Source organism: Bos grunniens, chromosome 19 (genome assembly GCF_055505025.1).
Source record: "Bos grunniens cultivar Pamir isolate PY7600 chromosome 19, Bosgru_T2T1.0, whole genome shotgun sequence".
Classification (NCBI taxonomy): Eukaryota; Metazoa; Chordata; class Mammalia; order Artiodactyla; family Bovidae; genus Bos; species Bos grunniens.
Window position 1 is genome coordinate 36,708,954 of NC_141183.1, and position 24,546 is coordinate 36,733,499.

At 46.8% G+C, this 24,546-nt stretch overlaps 1 protein-coding gene and 1 long non-coding RNA gene across 19 annotated transcripts in view; one reads left to right on the forward strand and one right to left on the reverse strand.

Annotated features, from left to right (window-relative positions):
• LOC147352186 (uncharacterized) overlaps positions 1-24,546 on the forward strand; it is a 139,897-nt gene that overhangs the window by 110,722 nt on the left and 4,629 nt on the right. For 3 of the 7 annotated variants that reach the window (XR_015147987.1, XR_015147992.1, XR_015147995.1), the window contains one exon: positions 1,248-3,737. The exons of 2 other annotated variants lie outside the window; for them this stretch is intronic. This is a non-coding gene — a long non-coding RNA (uncharacterized LOC147352186). Of the gene's footprint in view, positions 1-1,247; positions 3,738-20,675; positions 20,815-24,546 lie in introns of those variants that run through there. 2 more of the 7 variants (XR_015147979.1, XR_015147986.1) reach the window with 1 other exon arrangement.
• Positions 22,095-24,546, reverse strand: part of PELP1 (proline, glutamate and leucine rich protein 1) — a 48,273-nt gene continuing 45,821 nt past the window's right edge. For 10 of the 12 annotated variants that reach the window (XM_086359312.1, XM_086359306.1, XM_086359311.1 and 7 more), the window contains 4 exons: positions 24,174-24,229; positions 23,843-24,049; positions 22,339-23,748; positions 22,095-22,241 (listed from right to left, as the gene is read on the reverse strand). In XM_086359312.1, coding sequence (XP_086215438.1) covers positions 22,149-22,241; positions 22,339-23,748; positions 23,843-24,049; positions 24,174-24,229 — 1,766 coding nt within the window. In that variant the 3' untranslated portion in view covers positions 22,095-22,148. The remainder of the gene's footprint in view (positions 22,242-22,338; positions 23,749-23,842; positions 24,050-24,173; positions 24,230-24,546) is intronic. The other 2 variants (XM_086359313.1, XM_086359302.1) reach the window with 1 other exon arrangement.

Consider the following 24,546-nt stretch of genomic DNA (forward strand, 5'->3'; position numbering starts at 1 on the left):
CTCGCCAGCCTCTGTAGACACCCCATTCCTTAGCAGAGTGGGCTTTTTCCAGGAAACTTAGGATGTGCTTGGAATTATCATCCTCTACTCTGTTCCTTTGCTGAAACAGGGTTCCATTATCCACTTGAAGAACATTGGGTTGTTTATATTATGGGTGATTTTAAATAAGACTACTATAAAGGTTTGCACATGGGAACTCATTTCCTCATGGATAAATACCTAGGAGTGAGATTGCTGGATCATATGGTAAGTGGGTGTTTAACTTTATAAGAAACCCCCCAACAGTTACAAATAGTGGTTATCACTTTGCATTGCCACCAATGAGGAAATAAACAAAGATTGCCCAAATGAGAACAAACAGGCTGTTTACTCAGAGCTTACTATATAGCAGGGGAACCAGCTGTTATCACTCGCGTTTGGCAAGCAGGGTAGTTCAAAAGGTTTATGGTAGGAAAAAAGGGAAGATTTCAGGTATTTCCTGATTGGAAGCTCTTAGCATGGAAAGATTGTAGGCGAGTTGAATAGAAGCGGGGCATCCTATGTGATTGGTTAGGGGAGCAAGTATGTCTTTCTCTGGTTCATCTGAAATTGGAAACAGGGGCAAAATAGGGAAGCTGGCAGTTACTGACCAAGTCTTGACCGTTTGGGTCCAATTGCTACACAGGTTGTGGTTTGACTTCTCTGGCTGGTTGCTTCAGAGGTTGTAGGTCATGGCTCTGTTTCTTTATACAATTCTGGTCATTGCCTTTATGTTGATTCAGTCTCTCACTCGAAGAAGGTAGTGGCACCCCACTCCAGTACTGTTGCCTGAAAAAATCCCATGGATGGAGGAGCCTGGTGGGCCACAGTCCATGGGGTCGCAAAGAGTCGGACACGACTTCACTTTCACTTTTCACTTTCGTGCATTGGAGAAAGAAATGGGAACCCACTCAGTGTTCTTGCCTGGAGAATCCCAGGGATGGGGGAGCCTGGTGGGCTGGTGGGCTGCCATCTATGGGGTTGCAGAGAGTTGGACATGACTGAAGTGACTCAGCAGGAGCAGCAGCAGCAGTCTCTCACAAGCAGTTCCAGTTTCTGATTTTTTTTTTTTTTTTTTTTGAGGAGGGTTCCAGTTGCATTACATCCTCGCCAGTACAGCTGGCAGAGATGGGTGACTGGTGGCGGGGAGTGTTGGCCATCCTAGTAGGTATATAGAAGTATTCCATCATGGTTTTAGTTTACACTTTGCTGATTTAACTTCTATGCAGAGTACATCATGAGAAATGCTGGGCTGGAAGAAGCACAAGCTGGAATCAAGATTGCCCAGAGAAATATCAATAACCTCAGATATGCAGATGACACCACCCTTATGGCAGAAAGTGAAGAGGAACTAAAAAGCCTCTTGATGAAAGTGAAAGAGGAGAGTGAAAAAGTTGGCTTAAAGCTCAACATTCAGAAAACTAAGATCACGGCATCTGGTCCCATCACTTCATGGCAAATAGATGGGGAAACAGTAGAAACAGTGTCAGACTTTTTTTGGGGGGCTCCAAAATCACTGCAGATGGTGACTGCAGCCATGAAATTAAAAGATGCTTACTCCTTGGAAGAAAAGTTATGAACAACCTAGATAGGATATTGAAAAGCAGAGACATTACTTTGCCAACAAAGGTCTGTCTAGTCAAGGCTATGGTTTTTCCTGTGGTCATGTATGGATGTGAGAGTTGGACTGTGAAGAAGGCTGAGTGCCGAAGAATTGATGCTTTTGAACTGTGGTGTTGGAGAAGACTCTTGAGAATCCCTTGGACTGCAAGGAGATCCAACCAGTCCATTCTGAAGGAGATCAGCCCTGGGATTTCTTTGGAAGGAATGATGTTAAGGCTGAAACTCCAGTACTTTGGCCACCTCATGCAAAGAGTTGACTCATTGGAAAAGACTCTGATGCTGGGAGGGATTGTGGGCAGGAGGAGAAGGGGACGACAGAGGATGAGATGGCTGGATGGCATCATCGACTCTATGGACATGAGTTGGGTGAACTCCGGGAGTTGGTGATGGACAGGGAGGCCTGGCGTGCTGCGATTCATGGGGTCACAAAGAGTCGGACATGACTGAGCGACTGAACTGAACTGAATGACTATGAGCATCTGTTCATGTCCTTCTTTGAGCCTTGTTTATCTTTCTTGGGGAAGTATCTTCTGCCCACTTTTTTATTGTGTTGCTTCTCATTGTTTTGAAAGTGTTTTATATATTCTATATATAAGACCTTTCTAAGATATGTGATTGGCAAATACTTTCTCTCAACAGGCAAGGTCTCAGGAAGTGAGGATATCTTTTCATCTCTTATCGGTGTTTTCAGCAGAGCAGAAGTTTTCAGTTATAATGAGATACACTTCTCTTTTATGAATTGTGTTTTCCTATGCTTTCATGCATTGGAGAAGGAAATGGCAACCCACTCGTGTTCTTGCCTGGAGAATCCCATGGATGGGGGAGCCTGGTGGGCTTCCGTCTCTGGGGTTGCACAGAGTCGGACACGACTGAAGTGACTTAGCAGCAGCAGCAGCGTGCATAACAAAAGGTCATAAAGATTCTCTACTGTGCTTTCTTCTCGAAGTTTTACTTTTTCCCTTTTTTTGTTTTTGGCTGCACAGCTTGCAGAATCTTACTTCCTTGACCAGGGATCATGGTGGTGAAAGCGCTGAGTCCTAACCACTGGACCACCAGGGAATCCCCATTTTTTCACATTTTGCATTTAGGTCCGTGACCCATTCCATGTTAATTTTTGTATGAAGTGTGAGGAATGGGCCAAGGGTGATTTTTTTTTTTGCATGTGATTGCATATGGAAATGGTGTTCCGGCACATCTTCTTTCTATTACTCATTGTTATTGGAGTATGGCTGTTTCACAATGTTGTGTTAGTTTCTGCTGTACAGCAAGGTGAAGCAGCTATACATATACATATATCCCCTCTTTTATGGATTTCCTTTCCATTTAGGTCACCAAAGAGCTTTGACTAGAGTTCCCTGAGCTATACAGTAGGCTTGCTTTGGTTCTGCAAAAACTTGCGTGTCCTCCAAGCATCACGTAGCCTAAACAATAAAGTGTTTGCCCAAGTTGTTTTTCAGAAACTTGGAGTCAGCTGTTTCCAGTTCAAGCTAGAGCTGGTAACGACTGGTAGGAAGTACCTACAGACCAACTGGGCACATGCGCATATCCAGCAACCTTTTGAGGTCAGAAGGCCCAGAGCTTCAGCCTCAGAACATGCTATGCTGCCACTCTCTGGAGCTGCTGCCACTCTTGGGACATGCATCCCATGAAGAAGCCTGAGGTTAGCTGTGCAGAATGGTGCTTGTTGAATATTTGCTTATCTCCATCCCCTTTCTCCATGCTCCTTATGCTCCCCACTCCCAGCTGCATCTTATAAATACCCCAAGCCTCTCGCGTTGAGGAAGGTAGAGCTGAGATTTGTTCTCTTCATTTGATTGCTCTGTGAATAAATCCTACCTCTACCACAAACCTCGGCATCTCGGCATTTGGCTGGCTGTGCGTCAGATAAACGAACCTGGTTCAGCACTTTACCTTTAGTGATTCAGTAAGACTGGCTCCATCGAATGAACTGGGGAGTCTTCTCTCTTATGGTTCCCAGAAGATTTTGTGTAGAACTGGTATTATTTCACCCCCAAATGTCTGGTAGCAAAGCTCTCTGGACCTGGAGTTTTTATTGCTGGAAGGTTTTTAACAATAAATTCAATTTATTTAATAGATATATTAATGTGATTTTAATAAATATGTATTTGGTCTTCATCCCCATTTCTGGCACAGAGCTCCTAGAATGCTTGGAATTTCCTAAATGATAAGAGCAATAAGGTGTTTTTACTGTCAATAAAGTGACTTTTGGGAAAGGACCTAAGGATGGGAGCTGGGCGCTAGAGAAGGTGACTAAGTAATTAGATGGTTGGAATTTCCATCCAATCGACCTGACCTTTGGGGAGAGGAGAGGGGCTGGAGGTTGGATCAATCACCAAAAGCTAATGATTTAATCAACTGTGACTGTTACCAAACCAAACTTGGGTCTGCTCACCTGGGTGCAATAAAGTCGCTCTACTGACACAGGGTTGTAGTGAAGGAAAGTGCAGCGTTTGCTCTAAAGCCAAGCAAGTTCTCTAGGCAGCTAGTACTCAAAAGAACGGTTTTTGAAGATGCAGTGGGGAGGGTTGTGGAGTGCATGGTCAGCTCGTGGACATTCTTCTGACTGGTTGGTGGTGAGGGAATTGGGGGTCAGCATCATCAAATTTCTGGTTCCAACCTATCTGGGGTCTACGTGCTTGTGGTCAGCATCCAGTCAACTACTTTCACCTGGTGGGATTTCAGCATTTGCGAAACAGCTCAAGGGATATGACTCAGAATACTTCCTGTAGCCCTTGAGGAATATTTCCTGTAGCCCTTGAGGAGGTACTAAAGGTCTTTGACTTTGTTTAATGGGTAAGCTAGTGTTATTTCGTTTGCTTAACTGTTTTCCTTTGTTTCTGCATTTTTCTCTCTTCCCATTAAATTTGTTCTTTCGAGCTCTGGGAAGGCCTCCAAGGCTAAAGGCTTTCTACAAACAAGGCAGGTGGTGGGCAGGAGAGTGGGGATCTGTCCTGGGAAGCCCTCATAGGGTCCTGCTCAGTCACAATCCCCCCTTTTCTCTGATCCTGCTCAATCTTGAGGGGGATCGTGTATGGGTCAAGAAAATGAGTAAAGCTTTGCATAGAAAGGTTAATCAGAAATTCGGGTGAGGAACTTGGTTTTTTGAGGAACTCTGCTTCGTGATGATGTGTATGTGTGTCAGTCGCTCAGTTGTGTCTGACTCTTTGTGACCCCATGGACCACAGCCCACCAGGCTCCTCCATCCATGGGATTCTCCAGGCAAGAATACTGAAGTGGGTTGCCATTTCTTCCTCCAGGGGATCTTCCAGACCCAGGGGTCGAACCTGCGTCTCTTATATCTCCTGCATTGTCAGGCGGTCTCTTTACTGCTAGTGCCACCTTGGAAGCCCCATGACAATGTATGTAAGCCTCCATAAAAACCCATAATGATTGAGTGTCTGTGAAGATTTAGGGGGAGTGTTACCCTCAGAGTGAGCCTGGGAGCTCTGAGCCCTTCCTCATACCTTCCCCTATGCATCTCTTCTATCTAGCTATTCCTGAGTTACGTCTTTTTACAACAGACCAGTGGTCTAGTAAGGAAGATGTTGCTCTGAGTTCTATGAGGCTCTCTAGCAAGTTAATTGAACCCAACTTGCGGGGGGGCGGGGGCAGGCAGCAGCGGTTTGCTGGAACCTCCCATCTTTAGCCAGTTGGTTAGAAGCACAGTTGATAACTTGGACTCACAGTTGGCATCTGACATGTGTGCACGTGTGCTCGTGTGTGCATGCGTGGGGGCCAAGGAAGGGAGAGGCAGTCATGTAAGACTGAACTTTGTGGACTTCCCTGGTGGTCCAGTGGTTAGGACTCTGTGCTTTCACCGCTATGGGGCATCTGGGTTCAATCCTTGGTCAGGAAACTAAGATCCCACAAGCCATGCAGTGTGGCCAAAAAAGAAAAAAACTGAACCTTTCTTTTTCAATATTTATTTTTCATTGCAGCGAGCAGAAATTACTCTTTGTTGTGATGCTCAGGCTTCTCACTGTGGTGGTTTCTCTTGTTGAGGAGCACAGGCTCAGTAGTCGCAGCTTGTGGACCTTAGGGTTCATCGGCTTCGGTAGTTGTGGCATGCATGCTCAGAATCTGTGCTCCATGGGCTTAGTTGCTCTGAGGCATGTAGGATATTCCTGGACCAGGGATTGAACCCTGCATTAGCAGGCAGATTCTTACCCACTGCACCACCCAGAAAGTCCAAGACTGAACTCTTAACATGTGAGATCTGGTGCTATCTCCAGGTAGATAAGAGTGAGAATTGTGTTGAATTATAGGGCTTCCCTGGAGAAGGCAATGGCACCCCACTCCAGTACTCTTGCCTGGAAAATCCCGTGGACGGAGGAGCCTGGTGGGCTGCTGTCTATGGGGTCCAACAGAGTCAGACACGACTGAGCAACTTCACTTTCACTTTTCACTTTCATGCATTGGAGAAGGAAATGGCAACCCACTCCAGTGTTCTTGCCTGGAGAATCCCCGTGGACAGAGGAGCCTGGCAGGCCACGTCCATGGAGTTGCAAAGAGTCAGACATGACTAAACCAGCTTAACACACACACATCTTTCAAGTAGTTAGTCCATTTCATCTGAGCTGTCAGATATGTGGTGGTACTGTTCGTAATATTCCCTTATTAGTCTTTTAATGAGTAGAGTCTATAGTTAACCTGTGCAAACAGCAAAGATGATTTTTTTTCAACTTAAATCTCTGAAGTACACTTGCATTTTTTAAAACTGCAGACACAAGAGGATCAGTGCTAGGACTTCCCTGGCGGTCCAGCGGCTAAGACTCCCCACTCCTAGGGCAGGAGTAGGGGCAAGGTCTGATCCCTGATGAGGGAACTAGATCAGTGTCACAGCTAAAGATCCCTCATGCTGCCTACAACGGAGATCCAGTGCAGCCAAATCAATTTTTTAAAGAGAATTGGCCGAGATGGTGCCCTCAGCTGTATGCAGTTTTTCTATCCTGACTTACCTTTTTTCTGCTGTGAAGGTAATGTAATTAATCAGGTGCAAAAAGAGTTGCAATCAACTGGAATTAACCTTAAGCAACTCATAGTGAAGCACCAAGCTCTAAACTGTTGAGGACAGGCCACAGAAATTGTGGAGAAGGTCATTAACTATCCAACAGCAAAATGTTAAGAAAATAGGTATTTACATAGAAAAAAATCAAATGGCAAAGAAGAGATGAATTTTTTTAAAAAGTAGGAATCCATAACTTTTCTATTTATATAATTTTATATATAGTTTACATTATATTAAATAATAAAATTTATATTTATAATTTATATAATTGTATTTTTATAATTTTTAAATTCACTTAAAACCTTTACTCACATGATACAGACTTAAGTTCAATAAAAGAAATGCTTCACTATCTTCCATTTTCTAGCCATGATGATTATTATTATTTTCACATCATGACTACTAAAACATAATTTTTAATATGCTTATCTGTTTTGGGTGTCAAATAAGCTAGGTATACAGCTGCCCCCTGGTTTCTATTGTAGCAAGAATGGCACTTGTGATTAAAACTTAACCTGGGACATTAAGACAGATTGTATTTTCCAAACATGACTGCCTTACTGCTTTCTTCCCATTGAGAGATGCTCTCTATGTTCAGTCACCTTGCTTTTGAGTGGACCCTGGTGACAGCCTCGACCAAGAGAGTACAATAGAAATGATGTTCTCTGACTCCCAAGGCTAGGTCATAAAAATTTCATGCATCCCCTCCACCTTATTCTCTTGGAGCCCAGCTACCATGTTGTGAGGAAGCCCAAGCTACACGGCGAGACCACATGTAGGTGTTCCAACTAATAACAAGCATCAGAGATGAATGTCTGCCTAAGGAAGCCTTCAAGACAACTCCAGTTCCAGTCACAGCCTGACTGTAGTCATATGAGATTCCAAGTGAGACCTACCTAGCTCTGGTGACCCTCAGAACCATTAGAGATGATAAAATTGTCTGTCTTGTAAGTCTCCAAGTTTTGGGGTGATTTGTTCCTAGCAAGAGGCACCCAGAACAGATTTTGGGACTGTGAGTGGGGTGCTGCTGAAACAAAAACCTAAAAGGTGTGGCACTGGCTTTACAGTCAGATGTTGAGCGGAAGTCTAAAGTACTTTAAGGAGGATATTGGTAGGGACATCAAGAAAATAAAAATGTTACTGGAAACTAGAAGAAAAGAATGATGTATGCAAGGGAAACTTTGTTATATGTGTAGTATCTTTATGAAGTAGTGCATTGTTGTCCCCTGTATTAGATGAAAAGTGGGAAATGTAGCTAAGTAGCTCAATTGGCTGAGGAAATTTCTAGGCAAAATGTTGAAAGTACCACTTGACTTCTTGCTACCTGAGATTAAAAATACGAGAGTGAAGTTAAAAGATCAAATATTATATGTGAATGATTCAGGATTTGCTGAGTTCAGAAATAAAGCCGTTTCTTAGCCACTCTAGATGATTAGCAATGCGAAAATTAAGAAGTGGCTCATAGGCAGAGGTCAAATCCAGGGTGTTTCTCAGGAAAACATTTTCTAAAGATTAAGCCAAAAATGTAATAGAAGATTTTTGTTAAAGCCTCATGAAAATTTAAGGTGGTGTTTCAAATAAAAGCCTTTTACAGATAATAAGGGTATGGCTGGAAAAACTTCTCCAATAGGACAATAGGTTTCTAAGAATTGTAAGGGCAAATACTAGAGCCGGAATTATCAGGAAGAGATTTGTGTATGGCTTTTGTCTGACAAATTGGATTATAATTGCATGTAATACCCACAAGTTTTGTGTTTCTTTTTTTAAATTTTATGCACTAGAACGGAAAGGAACAATACAAACAGAAAAAAGAATTTGGACCCAGAAATGCTATAGGCTAGGATTAGGCTAAGAAAACTACTCACCTGCAAACAGAGGCTACTGTACAGAAAAGGAAAGAGGACTTAGAAGAGGAAACAAAGATCCTAGGGACAATGCCAAGAGCCACAATGGACTTGCAGGAAATAGAACTGAGCCCTAATTAAGTAGCTATACCTGAGAAACCACACCCAAACCCTTCCTCCACACCTGGATGAGACCCTGGGCTATAAGCCGAGGCCACTGTTGTTCAGTTGCTCAGTCATGTCCGACTCTGCAACCCCATGGACTGCAGCACGCCAGGGTTCCCTGTCTTTCACTAACTCTCAGAGTTTGCTCAAACTCATCTCATCTTCTGTCATCCCCTTCTTCTCCTGCCTTCGATCTTCAATCTTTCCCACCATCAGGGTCTTTTCCAATGAGTTGGCTCTTCACATCAGGTGGCCAAAATATTGGAGCTTCAGCATCAGTCCTTCCAATGAATATGCAGGGTTGATTTCCTTTAGGACTGACTGGTTTGATCTCCTTGCCATCCAAGGGACTCTCAAGAGTCTTCTCCAGCACCACAATTTGAAAGCATCAGTTCTTCAGCTCTCAACCTTCCTTATGGTCCAACTCTCACATCCATACATGACTAATGGAAAAACCATAGCTTAGACACCATAAATGAGATGCAGCTTGAGGGAGGTACTGCGTGTACCTGTGAATCAGGAGGGAAGGGGTCAGGGCACAGCCCTTAAAAGAACGACAAAGCCCAAGGACACAACAGAAACTGATAGAACCAAATAGGTCCAAGATGGCGGATGAGTTGATTTCCAGTAGACCGTGAGCCTCAGTATGGCTCACTGTAACACATCAGCAAGCTAAACGACACACCCACAGGTGCCATGACAGTTCCAAGTGAGTGAAGTGGAAGTTGCTCAGTCATGTCTGGCTCTTTTTGACCCCATGGACTGTACTCTTCCAGGCTCCTTTGTCCATGGAATTCTCCAGGCAAGAATACTGGAGTGGGTTGTCATTCCCTTCTCCAGGGGATCTTCCCAACCCAGGGATCAAACCCGGGTCTCCTGCACTGCAGGCAGATTCTTCACCATCTGGAGCCACCAGAGAAGCCCAGGAAAAAAAATGGGTCTGGCCTAATTCCTGGAAATCCCCACCCCTTCCCCAAAATAGCTAGAATACTACAACTCATTAGCCTATGAAATAACCCACTCCTATAAAAACTGACAACCCAATACCATGGGGCTGCTGCTCTTGCCTTGTGAGATGACTCACACTGTCTGTGGAGTGTTTTTCTTTAAATAAATCCACTTCTTACCTATCACTTTGTCTCTCACTGAATTCTTTCTTCAATGAGACATTAAGAACCTCAGCTGCATTAAGTCCTGAGAGCAGGTGTGATCTTAGTTAAAAGACTGTAGGTTCAAATCCCACTCTGGGTTTCAGCTGAGTTCAAGTCCCAGCTCATGGGTTGAAACCCCAATCTGAGTTACATGGTTTCACCAGCACATGGAAGGGATGTGACTCGTGGTCAGAGGGTGGACTGTGACCAACTGTGTTTTGCAAATATCCTCCTCTAGGGGATCTTCCCAACCCAGGGATCCAACCTGAGTTTCTTATGTCTCCTGTGTTGGCAGGCAGGTTCTTTACTAGTGCCACCTAGTTCAGGTCAGTTTAGTCACTCAGTCGTGTCCGACTCTTTGCAACCCCATGAACTGCAGCACACCAGGCCTCCCTGTCCATCACCAACTCCCGGAGTTCACCCAAACCCATGTCCATCAAGTCGGTGATGCCCAATCCAACTATCTCATCCTCCCTTCGCCTCCTGCCCTCAATCTTTCCCAGCATCAGGGTCTTTTCAAATGAGTCAGCTCTTCCCATCAGGTGGCCAAAGTATTGGAGTTTAAGCTTCAACATCAGTCCTTCCAATGAACACCCAGGGCTGATCTCCTTTAGGATGGACTGGTTGGATCTCCTTGCAGTCCAAGGGACTCTCAAGAGTCTTCTCCAACACTACAGTTCAAAAGCATCAATTCTTCAGTGCTCAGCTTTCTTTATAGTCCAACTCTCACATCCATACATGACCACAGGAAAAACCATAGCCTTGACTAGATGGACCTTTGTTGGCAAAGTAATGTCTCTGCTTTTTAATATGCTGTCTAGGTTGGTCATAACTTTCCTTCCAAGGAGTAAGCGTCTTTTAATTTCATGGCTGCAGTCACCATCTGCAGTGATTGTGGAGCCCAAAAAAATAAAGTCAGCCACTGTTTCCGCTGTTTCCCCATCTATTTCCCACGAAGTGATGGGACCAGATGCCATGATCTTCATTTTCTGAATGTTGAGCTTTAAGCCAACTTTTTCACTCTCCTCTTTCACTTTCATCAAGAGGCTCTTTAGTTCCTCTTCACTTTCTGCCGTAAGGGTGGTGTCATCTGCATATCTGAGGTTATTGATATTTTTCCCGGCAATCTTGATTCCAGCTTGTGCTTCTTCCAGCCCAGCGTTTCTCATGATGCACTCTGCATATAAGTTAAATAAGCAGAGTGACAATATACAGCCTTGACATACTCCTTTTCCTATTTGGAACCAGTCTGTTGTTCCATGTCCAGTTCTAACTGTTGCTTCCTGACCTGCATACAGGTTTCTCAAGAGGCAGATCAGGTGGTCTGGTATTCCCATCTCTTTCAGAATTTTCCACAGTTGATTGTGATCCACACAGTCAAAGGCTTTGGCATAGTCAGTAAAGCAGAAATAGATGTTTTTCTGGAACTCTCTTGCTTTTTCCATGATCCAGCAGATGTTGGCAATTTGATCTCTGGTTCCTCTGCCTTTTCTAAAACCAGCTTGAACAACTGGAAGTTCATAATTCATGTATTGCTGAAGCCTGGCTTGGAGAATTTTAAGCATTACTTTACTAGCGTGTGAGATGAGTGCAGTTGTGCGGTAGTTTGAGCATTCTTTGGCATTGCCTTTCTTTGGGATTGGAATGAAAACTGACCTTTTCCAGTCCTGTGGCCACTGCTGAGTTTTCCAAATTTGCTGGCATATTGAGTACAGCACTTTCACAGCATGATTTTTCAGGATTTGAAATAGCTCAACTGGAATGCCATCACCTCCACTAGCTTTGTTCATAGTGATGCTCCCTAAGGCCCACTTGACTTCACATTCCAGGATGTCTGGCTCTAGGTGAGTGATCACACCATCGTGATTATCTGGATCGTGAAGATCTTTTTTGTACAGTTCTTCTGTGTATTCTTGCCACCTCTTCTTAATGTCTTCTGCTTATTTCTGTCCTAGTGCCCATCTTTGCATGAAATATTCCCTTGGTATCTCTAATTTTCTTGAATAGATCTCTAGTCTTTCCCATTCTATTGTTTTCCTCTATTTCTTTCCATTCATCGCTGAGGAAGGCTTTCTTATCTGACCTTGCTATTCTTTGGAACTCTGCATTCAAATGGGTATATCTTTCCTTTTCTTCTTTGCTTTTCATTTCCCTTCTTTTCACAGCTATTTGTAAGGCCTCTTCAGACAGCCATTTTGCTTTTTTGCATTTCTTTTTCTTGGGGATGCTCTTGATTCCTGTCTCCTGTACAATGTCGCTAACCTCCATCCATAGTTCATCAGGCACTCTGTCTATCAGATCTAGTCCCTTTAATCTATTTCTCACTTCCACTGTATAGACATAAGGGATTTGATTTAGGTCATACCTGAATAGTCTACTGGTTTTCTCCACTTTCTTCAATTTCAGTCTGAATTTGGCAATAAGGAGTCAGCTCCCTAGGAAGCCCCACAATTATAAAAACATCTGAAGTGTTTTTTGTAATAGATATTCCTCTCATTGATTGAATGGTGGGGTCTAGCTGCTCCTCCATGTGTATGTGGACCCAGCTGATGGTGTGGCTGAGGAAAACGACATTTTAAATTTCAGAACGCCCACCTGGGATTTTTAAATCCCAAGTGTTTATATGGGAGTAAAGTCTAAGAGGTGATTATAAAAGAAAAATGCTTTGTAGAAAACTCTTAAATGATTTTAAATTAAAAGCACCAATAGGTGGATTGGCTAAATCAATAAGCAGTAGTACTTCACATTACGGAAATAGATTGAATAGAACATTAAATACCACAGAGAAGGAGAGCAGCAAGTGAGACAGATTCATTTTATTTTGGTTTTGTTTTCCTAATTTTGTCTTAAAATGGAATAGCTAAATATAGAGAATTCAATAAGTTAGATTTCTATCTGCTGCTGCTAAGTTGCTTCAGTCATGTCCAACTCTCAGCGATCCCATGGACTTCAGCCCACCAGGCTCTGTCCATGGGATTTTTCCAGGCAAAAGTACTGGAGTGGGGTGCCATTGCCTTCTCCAAGATTTCTATCTGGCTCTATCTAATGGATAAAATCTGTGTGTGTGTGTGATCAGTTATATTCTGGGTATAATCCAAACCACTGGAAGCAAGAATTATTTGTAAAATTGGCTCAAACTATGGTTGTTCTCAGAATGAGGTTATTGGTGTTTTTATCATTTGGAAGTGATAATATAATTAACTTGGCTACAGTGTATTAAAAAACAAAGGACGTTTCTGAGAGACTTAGGTCAGGGAATTGGAAAAGGAGATGTCATTTTTTGCAAACTCCAGAACCCAGAAGAAGAAATGGCAGCTGGAAATTTTTCTAATGAAATTCCAAGTGATATGGTGTCAGTGGAAAAATGATACTTTTTCCAGTGAAATCTTGCAAACAATTTTAAAAGAAATTAGATGTTGGTTATTGTTTAGTTGGTTTACTTTGGAAGTAATTTAGTGTGTGGATTTAAAAGTGAAGGATTAAGAAGCTTGGACCACCCAACCCCATCTATGACATCATGAATATATGACTGTGAAATTTCAGAAACATCTCAGATTCAATATAGGTAACTTGAGCCGTAAGACTCTAAGAGACAAGATTAAGAAAAGCGAAACAGGAACTCCCCTGGTGGTCCAGTGGTTAAGAATCCAGCTGCGAATGCAGGGGACACGGGTTTGATCCCTGATCCAGATATGAAGAGCCCACATGCCGTGGGGCAGCTGAGCCTGTGCACCATGACTGCTGGGCCCACACTTCATATATAACATCTGTAACAAAGCAGAGACAGTTATAAATACAAAGAACAAACGGGGGGTTACCAGACGGGAGAGGGATGAGGGAAGGAAAGAAATAGGTGAGGAAGATTTAGAGGTACAAATTCCAGGTGCAAAGTAAAATGAGTAACAGGTATGGAATGTACAGCGTGGGAAACACAGTCAACATCTATATAACTTTGTATGGTGACATATTAGAACTAGTCTTATCATGGCGATGTTTGAAATGTATACAAATATCAAATAACTGTGTTGTGTAACAGGAACTATCATAGTATTGTAGAGCAACTGTACTTCAAAAATAATTTACAGGAAAAAAGATCAAACTTGTGGTTACTGAGGCAGGTGGGAACTGGATGAAGGCAGTCAAAGAGTACAAACTTCATTATAAGATTAAATAGTAGGGATGTGACATACATGATAAGTAATACTGCTGTATATTATATATGAAAGTTAAGAGTAAATCCCCCTGGTAGCTCAGCTGGTAAAGAATCCGCCTGCAATGTGGGAGACGTGGCTTTGATACGTGGGTTGGGAAGATCCCCTGGAGAAGGGAAAGGCTACCCACTCCAGTATTCTGGCCTGGAGAATTCCACACTGTATAGTCCATGGGGTCGCAAAGAGTCTGACACGACTGGGTGACTTTCACTTTCAAGAGTAAATCCTAAGTGTTCTCATCACAAGGAAAGCTAGTTTCCATTTCTTTAATTTTGTAACTACACGAGATGACCGGTGTTCACTAAACTTGCTGTGATAATCATTTCATGATATATGAAAGTCAGATCACTATGCTCTCCACCTGAAATTTATCCACTGCTGTATGTCAGTTATATCTCAACAAAACTGGAAGGGAAATAAAATAATGGAATGGCTCACACCAATCCCAGACTTCCTTTTCCCCCCGCCTGTTGTCCAGTCAATTCCTGGCTCCCCCATCCCTTCCGTTTTATGTTTCATTCATCCCACCAAAATATGAATGCCTCCTGTGTTATCACAAGAGCAGCTGTATCACCTAATCAGCCTCACAGCCAAGTTCAGAGGGGTTTTTGAGCACCAACCTCCGTGTTCTGGGAAAGCTGAAGAGGTGATGCAAGTGGTGAGTCTAGGTTGGATGTTTGTGTGCGTCTCATTCCAGCAGTCAGGAGCCTCACCTTTCATGACTGTGTGAGCAGATGAAAGAGAGATGGTTGGTGGGAGCTCGATGGTCTATCAGTCCTGCCCACAACCTGGACCTTGCCTTTGTCTGACACATATGGCAGTTTTGTTTGACAGACTTTTTAGTAGAAAGTTATGAACCTCTTGTTAGTTGGGATTATTTAGGCTTTTGATCAGAGAGAAAGGGAGAAGTAAATCCTAATTGTAGACTCAAATGCTTTAACAACAAAGCAGGGGTTAGCAGAGGTGGCCCATGCTACAGAGATTCAACTAAGGGCTGTGAATGATGACCACATATAGGTGACCTATATGTGTATGGATAGGTTAGCAGAGGTGGCCCATGCTACAGAGATTCAACTAAGGGCTGTGAATGATGACCACATATAGGTGACCTATATGTGTATGGATATAGGTCAGGGAAGGGAGGAGACTCAGGAACAGGACAAGGGAGAGAGTTCAGTTCACAGATGGGGCAAGGGTGCCATGACTTAGTGACATAAAAAGCTGAAATTCACAAACAGCTATATTGGAAACTAGTGGGACAACTGAATTTCGAATATGGGCAGCATATTATTACGTAAAGGACCAGTGTGCCAACGCAGGAGACATAAGAGACAAGGGTTTGATCCCTGGGTTGGGACAATTCCCTGGAGGAGGGCATGGCAACCCACTCCAGTATTCTTGCCTAGAGAATCCCATGGACAGAGGAGCCTGGCTGGGTACAGTCTATGGGGTCGCCAAGAGTCAGACATGACTGAAGTGACTTGGCACGCACTCACTCACTCACACATTAGGTAATAGTACTCTCTCAATTGTTAAATGTAATTGTCAATGGTTGGATGGCATCACTGACTCGAAGGACATGAGTTTGAGCAAGCTCTGGGAGTTGAAGTTGGACAGGTAAGCCTGGTGTGCTACAGTTCATGGGGTGGCAAAGAGTTGCACATGATTGAGTGACTGAACTGAATTGTTAAATATCTTGACATAATCATATCATGATTGTGTCAGAGAACGTCCTTAATCTTACAAAATACTGTATCAATATTTAGAGGTGTGGGAGTATTGACAGTATCATGATATTACAACTTACTCTCAAAGGGTTCAAGATACAGAAAAAGTAAATGTGGCAAAATGTTAATATTTGGTTAATCTAAGTGAAAGGTGTATGGGGTCTGCTGTACTGCTATTGTTTACTTTTCTACAGTTATGAAATTTTTTAAAATTTTACTGTGAAATATCCTTCCTCCTGGCTCTAGTCACTTAGGATTGGTGGAGTTCCCCAACCTTCTATCCCGAATGTCCCCAGACAAGGGGCACTGCTCTCCAAAGCCCCGGTACTCATAGTTCTCCCCACCCTCCCTGCCCCTTCATGGACCCAGCATCTCCTCCAGGGTTCCCACTGTGCTCTGTCATCACACGCAGATCCTCTTCCTTTACTCCTGTTTAGCTTCCTCTTCCCCAGGAGTCTGAGCTGTCCTTGGAGGCAGTGCCTGGCTACTTTTCATGTGTGTTCCCGCAGCATGTGGCATCATGTGTGGCCTCCAGGAGGTACGTTACAGGTGTACTGCTGCTGTGGAAGCAGTGAGGGAGTGAACGACTCGTGGGATGGAGAGAGAAAGGTGGGTGGAGAGTGACACATGAAAGCAAGTAACCTCCAGGCAGGTTGACAGCGACTAAATGATCAACATGTAAATGGGTGTAGATTCTTGGTGTCTTGAGGCTCAAAAATGTGGCTTAACAGACATCCCTGGTGGTCCAGTGGTTAAGACTCCAAGTTTCCACTGCAGGGAGCATGGGTTCAATCCCTGATCTGGGAATTAAGATACCATGCCCTGGTGGCTCAGATGGTAAACAATCCGCCTGCAATGCAGGAACCCCCAGTTCGATCCCTGGGTGGGGAACATCCCCTGGAGGAGGGCATGGCAACTCACTCCAGTATTCTTGCCTGGGAAATCCCATAGGCAGAGGAGCCTGGCGGGCTACAGTCCATGGGGTGGCCACCAGCAGAGCAGATGACTCACACACACACCAGGGCAGGTGCGACATCCAGCATCAGTAAGCAGCTCCACATGGGCCTGGGCAGCTACAGCCCGAAACGGGGAGACTGCACCAGGCCCATGGGCAGGAGATCAGTGTAACCCCAGGAAGACAGAGGCCAGGGAGGTGCCACTGTGGGCTCTGCAGGACCAGTGCTCTGAGAGCCGCCTCTGGAAAGGTCCCCTTGGCTGGCAGGGGCAGAGCAGTCCCAGGGGCCCTATAGCCCAGCTCAAGCTTCATTCAACACTGCCTTCAGCCTTTTAAGAGGGACAGTCGCTGTGTAAGCTGAATGCTGGGTGACCTCTTCAGACGAGCAAGGGAAGAACAGCTTGGCAACCTCAGCTTGACAGGATAAACGCTGCTGAACTCTGTCTACAAACACACCCATCAGTGGGGAGGGAGCCTCATGGGCCCCTGCAGAGCATATCAAGTTGTGGGTGAAGCTGGCTCGGACCCCACTTTCAGCTCCAACAGGACTGAGAGGACCTCAGTTACCCATGTCATGATGCTCCCAGGGCCCCGCAGAGATTCTGCCTCAGTGACTCATTCACTTGTCTTCACTTGTTCAATGGTTGCCAAACCCCCACCTCAGACCAGGAATCTGAGACACAGTTACTTCAGTGGACAGACTGAAACAAAATGGTCTCTGCTCTGATGGTGCTTACATTCTATTGGGAGCAGACAAGGCCATATAAATTCATATAGATCATATATGTCACATGGTGATAAGTGCTAGAGTGGAGAGTAGGGAAGTAGGGAGGGCTGGATGATGGGAGATGGGGACAGGTGGGATGGTTTTAATTTTTTGGTTGCACCACATGGTATGCGGGATCTTAGTGCCCTTATCAGGGATTGAACCCTCACTCCCTACAGTGGAAGTGCAGCATTGATCACTGGACTGCCAAGGGAGTCCCTGGAGCTGTGACTTTACAAGGGATGTCCAAAGCCCCTCAGAACATGTCAGCTTTCCACCTCGGTTAGGGGTGGCCAGAGCCTGAGACTTGCCTGGGGAGCTGTGCCTTCTCCCTGGAGGTTGTGGCAGGAACCACGGGCTGGGTTGCGGAGTGCCGTCCTGAGAGATGGAATGGTGCAGAGGACAGGAGTGGGGCGGGACAGGCAGTGGGCTTCACAGTGGACAGTCCCTGGGTGGACGGAAGTGGCATGAGTCTGCCCGCCCCAGGGCCCCCACTGCCCTATTTTCTCTTATCTCCTTCCCAGCAGAATCTCACTGTCCCCTTTTTTCACCTCCCAACTATCCCTGAGATCCACCCCCACCACGCTTCTGAGACTGCTTTGCCCAAACCTGCTGATGACTAACAAGTCCCATCGACTCTCATGTTTTCCCCCTCCTGTTTGAAGCTCTTTTCTCATTTTCCAGGACATCACCTTCTCCAAGTTCCCTTCAAGGCTCCTCTTGCCCCTAAAATGTTGGTGTTCTGAGTTCCATATGCAGCCCACTTTTTTTCTCCAGTTGTGTCCCCAGGGTGACTTGCCCCCCCAAATCTCTCAGTAGCCCCCACCCCCCTCCTCAGCTCCAAACCCCACATATCCAGCTGCTGGCTATCCTAGAGGAACCCTTATTCAGAGTGTTCTATTGCCAGATTGTGAATCCCTTTAGAGAAATATCTTGAATAATGTACTACTGATTTCTCCAATGCCTGCTACCCTGCTTAGCTCAGTTCAGTCACTCAGTTGTGTCCGACTCTTTGCAACCCCATGGACTGCAGCACGCCAGGCTTCCCTGTCCATCACCAACTCCTGGAGCTTGCTCAAACTCATGTCCATCAAGTAGGTGATGCCATCCAACCATCTCATCCTGTTGTCCCCTTCTCCTGTCTTTAATCTTTCCCAGCATTAGGGTCTTTTCTAGTAAGTCAGCTCTTCACATCAGGTGGCCAAAGTACTGGAGATTCAGTATCAGTCCTTCCAAAGAATATTCAGGACTGATTTCTTTTAGGATTGACTGGTTTGATCTCCTTGCTGTCCAGGGGACTCTCAAGAGTCTTCTCCAACAACACAGTTCAAAAACATCAATTCTTCGGGGCTCAGACTTCTTTATAGTCCAACTTTCACATCCATACATGACTACTGGAAAAACCATAGCTTTGACTAAGTGGACCTTTGTCGGCAAAGTAATGTCTCTGCTTTTCAATATGCTGTCTAGGTTGGTCATAGCTTTTCTTCCAAGGAGCAAGTGTCTTTTAATTTCATGGCTGCAGTCACTGTCCGCAGTGATTTTGGAGTCCAAGAAAGTAAAGTCTGTTTGCATTATTTCCCCGTCTATTCCCCGTGACGTGATGGGACTGGATGCCTCGATCTTCGTTTTTTGAATGTTGAGTTTTAATCCAGCTTTTTCACTCTCTTCTTTCATCAAGAGGCTCTTTAGTTCTTCTTGGCTTTCTACCACAAGGGTGGTGTCATCTGCATATCTGAGGTTATGGATATTTCTCCTGGCAATCTTGATTCCAGCTTGTGCTTCACCAGCCTGGCATTTTGCATGATGTAGTCTGCAAGTTAAATAAGCATAACATAAGGGTGACAATATACAGCCTTGACGTACTCCTTTCCCAATTTGGAACCAGTTTGTGTCCAGTTCTAACTGTTGCTTCTTGACCTGCACACAGATTTCTCAGGAGGCAGGTAGTCTGGTATTCCCATCTCTTTAAGAATTTTCCAGTTTGTGGTGATCCACATAGTCAAAGGCTTTGGCGTAGTCAATAAAGCAGAAGTAGATGTTTTTCTGGAATTATTTTCCTTTTTTGATGATCCAACGGATGTTGGCAGTTTGACCTCTGGTTCCTCTGCCTTTTCTAAATCCAGCTTCTAATTCCAACATCTGGAAGTTCTTGGTTCATGTACTGTTGAAGCCTAGATTGGAGAATTTTGAGCATTACTTTGCTAACATGTGAGATGGGTGCAGTTGTGCAGCAGTTTGACATTCTTTGGCATTGCTACCCTGCTTAACACCAATTTAATAACCTACTCTTTCTACCGGATATTGGAACATGTCATAAAGCCACAATAAATAAGCATGCACAGGGCGATCAATGGAATAGAACACAAGGTCAAAAAATAGACCCAAATACGCACATACAGGAATTCAGAATGTAACAAATGTGGCAAGACATTACTTTCACGTACCTCTTGGCCATCTGTATGTCTTCCTGGGAGAAATGTCTGTTTAGATCCTCTGCCCATTTTTTGATTGGGTTGGTTTGGGGTTTTTTGTTTTTGATATTGAGCTACATGAGTTGTTTGAATATTGTGGAGATTAATCCTTTGTCGGTCGTTTCGTTTGCAAATATTTTCTCCCATTGCAAGGGTTTTCTGTTTATAATTTCCTTTGCTGTGCCAAAGCTTTTAAGTTTCATTGGGTCCCATTGGTTTCTTTTTGTTTTTATTTCCATTACTCTAGGAGGTAGATCCAAAAAGATCTTGCTGTGATTTATGTCAAAGAGTGTTCTGCCTCTCCGTTTCTCTAAGTTTCACAGCAGCAGCCCCCAACCTTTTTGGACCAGGGACCAGTTTTGTGGAAGAGTTTTCCCACGGCCTGGGGGTGGGCAGTGGTTTCAGGATGATTCAAGCATCTTATGTTTATTGTGCACTTTATTTCTGCTATTATTACATCAGCTCCACCTCAGACCATCAGGCAGTAGATCCTGGAGGTTGCAGACCCATTTTACAGTATCTGATGTTACATTTAGGTCTTTAATCCATTTACTTTTGTGTGTGACATTAATGTTCTAGTTTCATTCTTTGACATCTAGCTGTCCAGTCTTCCCAGCACCACTTTTTGAAGAGAACTGTCTTTTCTCCATTGTATATTCTTGCTTCCATTGTCATAGATTAACTGACTATAGGTGTGTGGGTTTATTTCCAGGCTTTCTATCCTGTTCCATTGATCCTGAGAGAGCTCCCATCAATGAACATTCCCTAGGGCCTCCGCTACCCGTGTCCTTGTTCCCCCAGTGAGCCACAGCCGACCCCCATCTCCCCAGGAGATCCTCCAAGACCCACAGGTAGGTCTCGCCCAGGCTCCTATGGAGTTACAGCCTGTGCCCTGGGTCGCAGTGCCCGTGAGAACTTGTGTGCTCCCTCCAGTCCTGTGCAGCTCCTGCACTCATGCCCCACTGGCCTTCAAAGCCAAATGCTCTGGGGGCTCCTCACAATACCAGACCCCCAGGCTGGGGAGCTGACATGGGGCTCAGAACTCTCCTGTGGGTCTGAGATGTATAATTATCTTCCAGTTTGTGGGTCATCCACCAGGCATACATGAGCACCCCGCCCACCATCTTGTTTTCTTCTTTGCATATACGGCATTGTTTTTAAGTTCGTTTTGTCAATGGTTGTTCAGCAGCGAGCAGTGATTTTGTTGTTTTCATGAGAGGAAGTGAGCTCCAGTCCTTCTACTCCATCTTATCTCCTCCCTTCTGGCGGGTTAGGGAAGGGAGGGCAGGAATATTTTTTAAACATCTACTTAATCTTCCACAAATTAGCTCAGATGTCACTTCTCAAAGAGGCTGTTCAGGATACGTGCAGCTAGGAAGTCACTCCCTTTTCTGCACTTCCAAGGCACTTACGTTCACAGGCTGAAAAAACCCACAAGGCACCTACCTCAAGCCTATAAGCCTCGATACTGTCTCACATACACACTGCTGTATTGATGCTCACATAGGCACCCCAAGTCCTAGGATCTGTAGTCTCCCAACGCTCAGAGGGATCAGATCCTGGCTGGGAAACGTACAAACCTCAAGAGCAGGTAGGAAGGCCGACAGTGAGCTTGTCAGATTCCTGTCGGGGGTACTGTCACTGCAAGGACCAGCCCTAGAATGCATCGTCCATACCCATGGTGGATGCCCCTTGTTAATTTAGGACGCCCCGGTTCCAATTCACAGGAGTCCCTGACTAAACTCTATACCGTACCATAACTTTCTAAACTTCTATCAGTCACTCAGCCTACTCTTTTAGACCAAGGCAGTGTGTGTGTGTGTTATAACAGGTTCACTCACTGGGATACTCAGTCTCATACATCCCATCACAGCCCTGCCGCCCGGACTAGCAGAAGCAGGGCTGCTCACTTCTCCAGGCAACCGAGCACACACTTAGTGTAGCAGGAGCAGTGGGCCAACGCGCTGAACTTCTGACACTGGCTTGTAGAGCAGCCCCTGTAGGTCAATGGCTCCTCTATGGACAGCGGGGCTCACAGGACGCCTGGGAAACACTGTGGGTACAGGCCAAGCCCAGCAGACACCTGGCCTCTGCCTGGGGACAGCATGGTGGCAAAAGGCAGAAGCAGCCATTGCTATTGAAGGATGTGAATTTATTGGAAAAGAAGAGGGCGAGGTGGGGCGGGCTAGGAGTCAGGCTCTGAGGCAGGGGGCGGCTTCTCATCGTCCGGGGGGCAGTCAATGAAGTCGGCCAGCATGGCAGCAGTGTCACCCTGCTCCTTCCAGGGGCAAACAAAAAGTTCAGAACAGTTGCAGGCACAGACCAGGTCAGGATGCGTGTCGCTCCCACCCCTCCTCCCCGCCAGGCCCCCTCACCTTTTCCGGGGGGAGAGCTGCCGCCTCCACCTCTGTCTCTTCCACTGCAGACGCCTCTGGGGGGGGTGATACCTTGTCACCCCCACCCTCAGCCCCCTCTTCCAGCAGGGCTGGTGGCCCAGAGGGCTCCTCCTCCACAAGCTCCTGAGGCGGTGGCCCTGCAGGGGGGCTCCCCCCTTCCCTCTCCACCTCCCCCTGGGAGGGGAGCACCTCGGGGGCCAGCATGGGGGCCGTCTCGGGCCCAGGTGCCTCCTCGGTCCCTGGCTCCTCCACTTCCAGCAGCAGCCCAGGTTCCAGTCCTGGCTCCGGAGGCCCCTTGGGAGACTCGGCAGGGGGCAGCGCCGGAGGCAGGCTCGGGGGCGCAGGCCCTCCTCCTTCCACCTCCCCGCCTGCCGGGCCGAACTCTACCTCTTCCAGCTCTTCCAGCTCCTCGTCTTCCTCCTCGTCCTCCTCGTCCTCCAGCTCACCTTCCTCCTCCTCAAACTCCTCCTCAAACTCTTCTTCCTCCTCTTCCTCCTCCTCAAAATACTCCTCTTCCTCCTCCTCCTCCTCCTCAAAATCCTCCTCCTCGTCCTCCTCTTCGTCTTCCTCCTCCTCCTCCTCTTCTTCCTCCTCCTCCTCATCACTGCTGTTGATGTTAATGACCGTCATGTCTTCTTCCAGGGCTGGGGGGCCTCCCCCACCAGGCGTCCCTTCCGGCACCAGCTGGGGTGGTGGCAGCGTCACCGGGCCGGGAACAGGAGGCGGGGGAGGGGGCGGGAGCGGCCCTGGGGCTGCAGGCAGCTCTTCTGGCTCATCCTTGGCGGGCACAGGAGGGGAAGCTGCAGGTGGCCCAGCGGGGGCTACTGGAGGGGGCGTGGTGCCCGAGGAAGGCGGGGGCGGGGGTGGCAGCCCTTCAGGCACGATCACCACGCTGTCATCAGAGTCGCTCTCCAAGGAGATTTCCACATCAGACGGCTCCTCCTTGTCATAGTGGACAAAGGCTGGTCTGGGCACTCGCCCCCCAAAAGTCTCATCTGGGGGGATGGTAGGTGGGGGACTGCCACTTGGGGCCAGGACAGGGTCCTCACTGGAGCCTGCCCGGTGGTTCTCAGGGCCAGGAAGGAGCCGGGGGGGTACAGACACCAGGCCTGGCACAGACAGGCCCAAGTGGTTGGCTGTGGCTGGAGGTCCAGGGCGTGTGGGGGGCAGGGGGCCCACCGGGGGCATAGGGCCTGCAGAAGGCATGGGGCCTGCTGAGGGCAGGGGGCTTGGGGCGTGGAAGGCTGGAGCCCTGAAGGGAGCTGGAGCCTCCGGAGGTGGGACTGGGGCCGGGGCAGGGCAGGTGGGGCCCACAGACTGCAGGGGAGGAACTCGGGGGTGGGTCAGAGCCGCACAGGTCACCAGGGCTTCTGAGCAGAAAGAGGAGACCTGGGAGAAGAAGGGGCGAGAAAGGATCAGGACGCGGGCTGTCACGGTACTGGGCAGGGGACACCGCGGTGGACGCGGCCCACACAGTGGTTACCTCCAGGCTGTCCTCTCGCTGGCCCAGGGAGAAGGCCCGCAGCGCGCAGGCGAGGGGTGGTGGGCAGCGAGGAGACGGCGCCAGCAGCAGGGCCAGCAGCAAGTGGTAGAGCTCCCGGCGGCAGTGGGAGCTGGTGTACGGGGAGCTGCCGAGAGCCTCGCCCTGCTGGACACCCATGACCAGGGGGAGCACCAGCTCGTGCAGTCGCTGGAAGGACAGAGTGCACACCTGCAGATGCCGCCAGACGACCCGCCCGTTCTTCAGGGCCTGCACCCAGGTCCGAATGAACCCCCACCAGTACCCCTTCCAGTGGGGACCAGGCTCCCCTCACCCTGTGAGTCTCCTCCTTGATAAGAGGCCCGCACATCAGGATGGTCCGGCTGAGGCCTGGGGAAGGAGACAAGTGTGAGAGGCTGACACGATGGGCAGCCAGGGGAGTGTCCGCTCTGCCCAGCCCACCTGGGGCAAGTCACGTGACTCCTATTTTCTCAACTATAAAATGGGGCTGATGAGTGGACCTCTACTACACAAAGCTGTGAACGTTATGTAATTCACATGGAGATACATTATAAACGTGCATTTACACATGGGGAGCGCTGACGCTGCCCCACACAGGAGGCTGGAGGGCAGTGCACATGTGGGCCCCAACAGAAAGTCACTTCTGCTTCCAGCAGCAGGCCTGGGGCGTGCAAGCTCCGCAGGGC